This window comes from Chaetura pelagica, unplaced genomic scaffold (genome assembly GCF_000747805.2).
Source record: "Chaetura pelagica isolate M959 unplaced genomic scaffold, ChaPel_1.0 scaffold290, whole genome shotgun sequence".
In the NCBI taxonomy this organism is placed as follows: domain Eukaryota; kingdom Metazoa; phylum Chordata; class Aves; order Apodiformes; family Apodidae; genus Chaetura; species Chaetura pelagica.
Window position 1 is genome coordinate 212,773 of NW_009951792.1, and position 7,796 is coordinate 220,568.

The 7,796-nt window shown below is 62.1% G+C and overlaps 1 protein-coding gene across 1 annotated transcript in view; it reads left to right on the top strand.

The window, feature by feature from the left end:
- Positions 1-5,328, top strand: part of GCK (glucokinase (hexokinase 4)) — an 8,190-nt gene extending 2,862 nt beyond the window's left edge. Inside the window, exons 2-10 of the mRNA XM_010000921.1 lie at positions 854-1,016; positions 1,144-1,298; positions 1,579-1,698; positions 1,782-1,877; positions 2,088-2,187; positions 2,777-2,960; positions 3,554-3,709; positions 3,924-4,157; positions 5,161-5,328. Coding sequence (XP_009999223.1) covers positions 854-1,016; positions 1,144-1,298; positions 1,579-1,698; positions 1,782-1,877; positions 2,088-2,187; positions 2,777-2,960; positions 3,554-3,709; positions 3,924-4,157; positions 5,161-5,305 — 1,353 coding nt within the window. The 3' untranslated portion in view covers positions 5,306-5,328. The remainder of the gene's footprint in view (positions 1-853; positions 1,017-1,143; positions 1,299-1,578; positions 1,699-1,781; positions 1,878-2,087; positions 2,188-2,776; positions 2,961-3,553; positions 3,710-3,923; positions 4,158-5,160) is intronic.
- Positions 5,329-7,796: the final 2,468 nt, after the last annotated feature.

Below are 7,796 nucleotides of genomic sequence, written 5' to 3' on the forward strand. Positions count from 1 at the left end.
GAGAGCTGGGGTGTTGAGCCTGGAGAAGAGAAGGCTCCAGGGAGACCTTAGAGCAGCTTCCAGTGCCTGAAGGGGCTCCAGGAAAGCTGGGGAGGGGCTTGGGACAAGGGCAGGGAGGGATGGGACGAGGGGGATGGATGAAAACTGGGAGAGGGAGATGGAGGTTGGAGATGAGGAGGGAATTCTTTGTTGTGAGGGTGGTGAGAGCCTGGCCCAGGTTGCCCAGAGAAGCTGTGGCTGCCCCATCCCTGGGGGTGTTGAAGGGCAGGTTGGATGGGGCTTGGAGCAACCTGGGCTGGTGGGAGGTGTCCCTGCCCATGCAGGGGGTGGGATTGGATGATCTTGAAGGTCCCTTCCAACCCAAACCATCCCATGATTCTGTTCTATCCTGGCCCCCATTTGAGGCAGTAGTGCTGGTGGAAAATGGCACCCGTGGTTCCAGGGGACACAGGGAGAGGGACACTCCTGTAGGAGGATCCTCCTTGCACATGCTCCCATGTCCAAGCTCCTGATGGTGTCACTGGGAGCTCCTTGCTGGGAAAAAATCCAGGATTCAGTGAAATGGGGGGTCCCAGGCTGTTGGGCTCAGTCTTGCTGGAGTCATGCTGGCTTCCAAGCCACAGGTGGGAAATGAAGTGGTTAAAGGTGCTGGTGCAGGGACATCTGGGCCAGGATGGGATGTGGGCTTCCAGGGCTTCAGGGATTCTCCACTGGGATAGTGGAGAAGTGGGACAAGATGGCTTAGAGTGCCTACCGGCAAAGCCAGGAAGGAAAATGTGGATTCTTGGCTGTGACTCAGGCCATCCGGATGCTGTGTCGTTGTCCCTGGCTGATACCATCCCTCCCACTGCAGGTAGAGCAGATCCTGTCAGAATTCCGGCTGAAGGAAGAGGACCTCAAGAAGGTGATGTACCGCATGCAGAAGGAGATGGACCGGGGGCTGAAGCTGGAGACCCACGAGGAAGCCTCTGTCAAGATGCTGCCCACCTATGTCCGCTCCACGCCCGAGGGCTCCGGTACGGGGCTGGCGGTGACATTCCTGGTCCTTGGCCATGTCACCTCTTCCCCGGAGCTTGGGGTGGGAGGTTGAGACCCCACCCCTGAGCTGGTCACCTTGTGTCCCCTCCCCCCTGGGCTTTGCAGAGGTGGGAGATTTCCTGTCGCTGGACCTGGGGGGCACTAACTTCCGAGTGATGCTGGTGAAAGTGGGCGAGGGGGAGGAGGGGCAGTGGAAGGTGAAGACCAAGCACCAGATGTACTCCATCCCTGAGGACGCCATGACAGGCACAGCTGAGATGGTGAGCGGGGCCCGCGGGGACATCCTGTCCCCTCCTGCATGGTCCCGGTCACCAGGCAGGGGACATCAGGCGGGACATTGAGGGGGACACCCCTCCACCCTGCGGCTGGCAGAGGCTGGGACTGGAGAGGAGGGTTTGGGGAACCCGTGGTGGGGACAGTAGACATGGTGGGGGGACACCTCTTGTCCCTCCAGCTGGCAAGGCTGGGGATGACAGAGTTTGGGGGACCCCTGGTGGGGACAGTGGCCAAGAGAGGGTGGCTTCGCCTCCTCTCTTCCAGCTTTTTGACTATATCTCCGAGTGTATCTCTGATTTCCTGGACAAGCACCAGATGAAGCACAAAAAGCTGCCCCTGGGCTTCACCTTCTCCTTCCCTGTGCGGCACGAGGATATTGACAAGGTGAGGGGGTGACTGGGTGGCACTAGGGTGACCCCAGAATCCCCTACACCCACAGCCATGTATGGGTCTTCTCATGGCTCCAGGGCATCCTCCTCAACTGGACCAAGGGATTCAAGGCCTCGGGAGCAGAAGGGAACAATGTGGTGGGACTCCTGAGGGACGCCATCAAACGGCGAGGGGTGAGATGGTGGCACCAGTGCTGCAGTGTGGGGGGACACCCCAGGAGACAAGGCCACCTCAGCCCCCTCTCCCTCAGAAGGGTTGTTCCACATGTGTGTGTGTGATCTGTGTGTGTGTCCTCACCCCTGGGGACACTGCCCCCAAAGCCTTCTGCTGTGGGACAGCCTGGACTCCTGGCATGACCCCCATGGTCCCTGTCCCTTCCCCAGGACTTTGAGATGGACGTGGTGGCAATGGTGAACGACACAGTGGCCACAATGATCTCCTGCTACTACGAAGATCACCGGTGCGAGGTTGGGATGATTGTGGGTAAGATGTCCCCTTCCCACAGGGACATGCAGCTGGAGAGGGGGGGACCCTGCCCACCACTCCCTGGCCCTGCTGCCAGTGGGGCTGGTCCTTTGGGGGATACAGCAAGGACAGGGGGAACACAGAGAGGTTAGCAGTGTGGCAGTAGCAGAGGCCATCTCCCCGTCTGTGCACAGCCACTAGAAGTGGCCTCCAGGGGTGCTGGGGGAGGGGTCGGACCCCAGAGGCTCCATTGCCCCCCAGCCCCACACACCATCTCTGGTGTGTCACCCCTGTGTCCAGCTCTGCTCCCCACCCTGGCTCTGCTGTCCCTTGGCTGGGATGTTTGTCAACTCCTCTGGAGCCCCTGAAACCCCACAGTGGCCATCCCTGACACTCACTGGGGACAATCACCTGTCCCCAACACCCACTGGGGACAATCAGACCAGGCTGCCACCAGGGACCTAAGGATCACAGCAGGGCTGAGTGTCCCCATCCACATGCTCCCAGCCCTGGTCCTCGTGGTCCCACCTCTGGTCCCTGTGGTCCCACCTCTGGTCCCCATAGCCCCACCCCCGGTCCCCTGGTGCCACCCCCGGTTCCCTGGCAGGGACGGGCTGCAACGCCTGCTACATGGAGGAGATGCAGAACGTGGAGCTGGTGGAGGGAGACGAGGGTCGGATGTGTGTGAACACGGAGTGGGGGGCGTTTGGCGCCTCGGGGGAGCTGGACGAGTTCCTGCTGGAGTACGACCGCGTGGTGGATGAGACCTCACTTAACCCCGGTCAGCAACTGTAAGGAATAGGGCAGAGCCGGTCCCTCTGGGCGTCCCCTGCTGTCCCCTCTTCCCTTCATCCCACCCTGCTCCTTCCCACCACTCAGCTGAGGCCAGGGCACCTCATCATCATCATGGAATGGGTTGGGTTGGAAGTGGAAGGGACCTTCAAGATCATCTAGATCCAATCCCCCTGCATGGGCAGGGACACCTCCCACCAGCCCAGGTTGCTCCAAGCCCCATCCAACCTGCCCTTCAACACTGCCAGGGATGGGGCAGCCACAGCTTCCCTGGGCAACCTGGGCCAGGGTCTCACAAACCCTCATGGTGAAGAATTTCTCCCTCAGATCTCATCTCCATCTCCCCTCTTGCAGCTGGAAACCCTTCCCGTTCATCCCATCCCTCCCTACCCTTGTCCGAAGTCCCTCCCCAGCTTTCCTGGAGCCCCTTCAGGCACTGGAGGGCCACCAGTGGGGAGACAGTCCCTCACCCCTGTTCCCAGGGCTGCACCCAGCAAGGGTGGAGGAGCAAGAAAGTGGGGGTGCTGTGGGATGTGACCTCCAAAAATCCTGTCTGATGCCCCCCCAACCTCTGTGTGTGTCCCCCCCCCAGCTATGAGAAGATCATTGGGGGGAAATACATGGGGGAAATCGTGCGGCTGGTGCTGCTGCGGCTGGTGGACGAGGACCTGCTGTTCAATGGCGCCGCTTCCGAGAAGCTCAAGACCCGTGGGAGCTTCGAGACCCGCTTCGTGTCACAGATCGAGAGGTGGGGGGGATGCATCTCAAAGGGGGCAGGAGCAGACCTGGACAGACCCCCACATCAACCTACTCCGAGTGTTCCATATCAGGGCCTCCCATCCTGTCCCCCCAGATCCCTACACCTGCCCCATATCAGGGTCTCCCATCCTGTCACTCCCCCCAGCCCCACCGGGGGTCCCCGTGTGCCCCCGCACCCTGACTCCCCTCTCTCCCCATCCCAGTGACTCTGGTGACCGCAAGCAGATCTACAACATCCTGACGGGCTTTGAGCTGCTGCCCTCGGGGACAGACTGTGACATCGTGCGCATGGTCTGCGAGAGCGTCTCCACCCGTGCGGCCCAGATGTGCTCGGCCGGGCTGGCCGGGGTCATCAACCGTATGAGGGAGAGCAGGAGCCAAGAGACCCTCAAGATCACTGTGGGTGTCGATGGATCAGTCTACAAGCTCCATCCCAGGTGAGGATTCCTGGGGTTCTTCCACTGCTGGACACACTTTGAGCTTGGGGAAGAGAAGGACCTGGGGGTGCTGGTCACAGCAGCTGAACATGAGCCAGTGTGTGCCCAGGTGGCCAGGAAGGCCACCAGCACCCTGCCTGGTGTCAGCAGCAGTGTGGCCAGCAGGACAAGGGCAGGATTGTCCCCCTGTGCTGGGCACTGGTGAGGGGGCACCTTGAATCCTGGGGTCAGTTTTGGCTCAGAAAAGGGACATGGAGGGGCTGGAGGGTGTCCAGAGAAGGGCAAGGAAGCTGGGGAAGGGTCTGGAGAACAAGAAGGCTCTGGAGAACTTGTGAGGAGCAGCTGGGGGAGCTGGGGGTGTCCAGCCTGGAGAGAAGGAGGTTGAGGGGAGACCTTCTGCTCTGCAACTGCCTGAGAGGAGGTTGGAGCCAGGGGGGGTCGGGCTCTGCTCCCCAGGAACAAGGATGGGACAAGAGGAAATGGCCTCAAGTTGCCCAGGGGAGGTTGAGGTTGGATCTTGGGAATAATTTCTCCATGGAAAGGGTTGTCAGGCCCTGGCCCAGGCTGCCCAGGGCACGGGGGTCCCCATCCCTGGAGGGGTTTCCAAGCCCTGGAGATGGTGCTGAGGGACTGGGCAATGCTGGGTGAACGGGTGGACTTGGTGATCTTTGGATGAGATTGATGAGATTATTTTAGATTACAATTGGAATAAATTCTTTGGTGTGAGGGTGGTGAGAGCCTGGCCCAGGGTGCCCAGGGAAGCTGTGGCTGCCCCATCCCTGGGGGTGTTGAAGGGCAGGTTGGATGGGGCTTGGAGCAGCCTGGGCTGGTGGGAGGTGTCCCTGCCCATGCAGGGGGTGGGACTCAATGATGTTTAAGGTCCCTCCAACTTCACCCACTCTGGGCTCGGATGATCCCCAGCTCTTCCACACCTTTTTCAACCCATCCACGGTCCTCTTCTCCAAGACCCCCATGTTTTTCCCCTCCCCCGTTTCCCCTGCAGCTTCAAGGACCGTTTCCACGCCACGGTGCGGCAGCTCACGCCCGGCTGCGACATCACCTTCATCCAGTCCGAGGAAGGCAGCGGGCGCGGGGCCGCCCTCATCTCGGCCGTGGCCTGCAAGATGGCCTGCATGATGGGCCAGTGAGCCCGGACTCCGGGAGGAGGAGGAGGAGGAAGATGGAGGGGGCAGGAGGCTGAAGATCCTGCTCAGAGCTCAACCAGGGACGTGGGATTTGCCGCCGGTGGAGCCGGTTCCTTGACCCCCCAATAAATGGGGTTTGTGGGGACACCTCCTGCGGGGCTGCGCCAAACACAGCTCCTCCGTGACCCCCCATGTCTGGGGGGGGCAGCTGAGGGTCTTTCCCCAGCCTGTGTCCCCCTGAGAGATCAGAGGGTGGTTTTGGGGGGCTGTTTGGGGGTCATTGGGGTGGTGGGCTGTGGGATTTGGGGGATCCCCCCCCATCTTGTCAACGCAACAGGGAAAGGATGGGGGACAGAGACTGGGGATACCCCTGTCTCCCCTTCCCAGGGCTGACCCCTCCAAAAAAGGGGGCACAGACCCCCACCAAGAGCTGCCCCCTCCTTTCAGCAGCAGCACCCCAAACCCCAGCTGGTTCCAGGACACCCTAAACAGGGGGGCACAGGGGTGACCCCCCCCTGGGGCTTTTCCAGTGGGTGTCACAGCTCAGCCCCCTTCCCAAGCAGCCAAAAAGTGTCACCCCCTCTCTGATGACACCCAGGTTTGGTCTAGTCACTCCCCCATGCCCCACACCCCACTGAGCTGAGGGTGATAAAGGGGGGTTAAAAACCTGGGTGCCCTGGGGGACCCCCTGGCCCGTAGTTGTGGTGGGGGTTGTGAGTGTGGACACCCCCAGGAGCTGGGTGTGGGGCGCCCTTGGGGGGTCCTGGGGTCCCCTGGGGGTGTGGATGCAGCCCAAGGTGTTGGGGTCCCCCAGAGGCTCTGGGTTGGGGTGTGGGGCTGCCTCTGAGGCCTGGGGCACCTCCAGGACACCCTAAACAGGGGGGCACAGGGGTGACCCCCCCCTGGGGCTTTTCCAGTGGGTGTCACAGCTCAGCCCCCTTCCCAAGCAGCCAAAAAGTGTCACCCCCTCTCTGATGACACCCAGGTTTGGTCTAGTCACTCCCCCATGCCCCACACCCCACTGAGCTGAGGGTGATAAAGGGGGGTTAAAAACCTGGGTGCCCTGGGGGACCCCCTGGCCCGTAGTTGTGGTGGGGGTTGTGAGTGTGGACACCCCCAGGAGCTGGGTGTGGGGCGCCCTTGGGGGGTCCTGGGGTCCCCTGGGGGTGTGGATGCAGCCCAAGGTGTTGGGGTCCCCCAGAGGCTCTGGGTTGGGGTGTGGAGGTGCCTCTGAGGCCTGGGGCACCCCCGAAGAGTGCTGGGATCCCCCTGGGAGTTGGGGGCATCTCAGGGTGTTGGTGTCCTCCTGGGGGACCCCAAGCTGTTGGGGTCTGTCTGAGGGTACCCTGAAGTGCTGGAGTCCCTTTGGGGGTCTGGGACCCCCTCAAGGCTGTTGGTGTCAGCCCTGGGACTGTGGGGCCACCATAGGTGTGTGGAGCCCCCATCCCCCATCTTGGGGGTCCAGAGACATCCTTGGGCATCTAGGGCCACCACATGGGTCTGGGCCACCCAAGGGAGTCTGGGACGACCCTGGCACATGGGGGCACACCAGGGTCTGGGGACATCTCAAGGTGTTGGGGTCACCCCCAGTGCTGGGGGTCTGGGCACAGTGTGTCTGTGGGTGTGTCAGAGGTAGCCCTGGGGTCAGGATCACCCTGACGGTCAGGACCACCCCAGTGGTGCCCCCCAGAACCTCCTGGGCAGCACCGGGACCCCCCAGCTCATTGGAGGGACAGTGATGATGATCTAAGGCAGGGCCGGTGCCAAGGGTGGGGACAGTGACAGCTGGGGCCACCTGGGAGTGCGAAGAGGACCACCGTGGGAGTGAGGTGGCTCCCACAGCCATCGCTGTCATTGTCATCATCATGGTCCCCTATGCTGGCTTCTGCCTACCTGAATGAATGGGACAGCAGGAGACTTAAGGGACAGGGGTGCCCAGGACCCCTGGCTCTGCCTGCCCCCAGGGACACAGCCCCCACCCCAGGGCCCGGTGTGTCCCACGAGGACCCTGTCCCCAAGATCTTCACCTGTTGCACATGGTCCCCAATCCCAAGACCCTGGGATTCCATCCCAAGGACCCTGTGTGTCCCCCACAGCCCCCGCATGGTGGTGGCACCTGCAGGGACCTGCTATCCGCGGTGTGTGTCCCCTGTGCCACCTTGTCACGCACAGGGACAAGGAGCACTGAGGGGACAGCAGGTGTATTTTGTCCCACGCCCGCCCAATAAACCACTCAGCAAGGGGGTCTTGTCCCTGTGTCCATCTGCAGCGTCCCCAGGAGGGAGGCGGCTCCGTCCAGCCTGTGTTCGCAGCCTCCGTGACTCCCCGTGACCCCAATAGAGCTGGTGTGTCCCCAAGGGCCCCCCCAAAGGAGGGGCTCCCAGGGGTCTCCCGGGAAGGGGGGAAAGGGGGGGCAGCAGGGCTGGTGTCCCCAGGAGACACGGTGGCCTTTTTGCACGGGGGGGTCAGGTGGGGGACACTGGTGGCTTGGGGG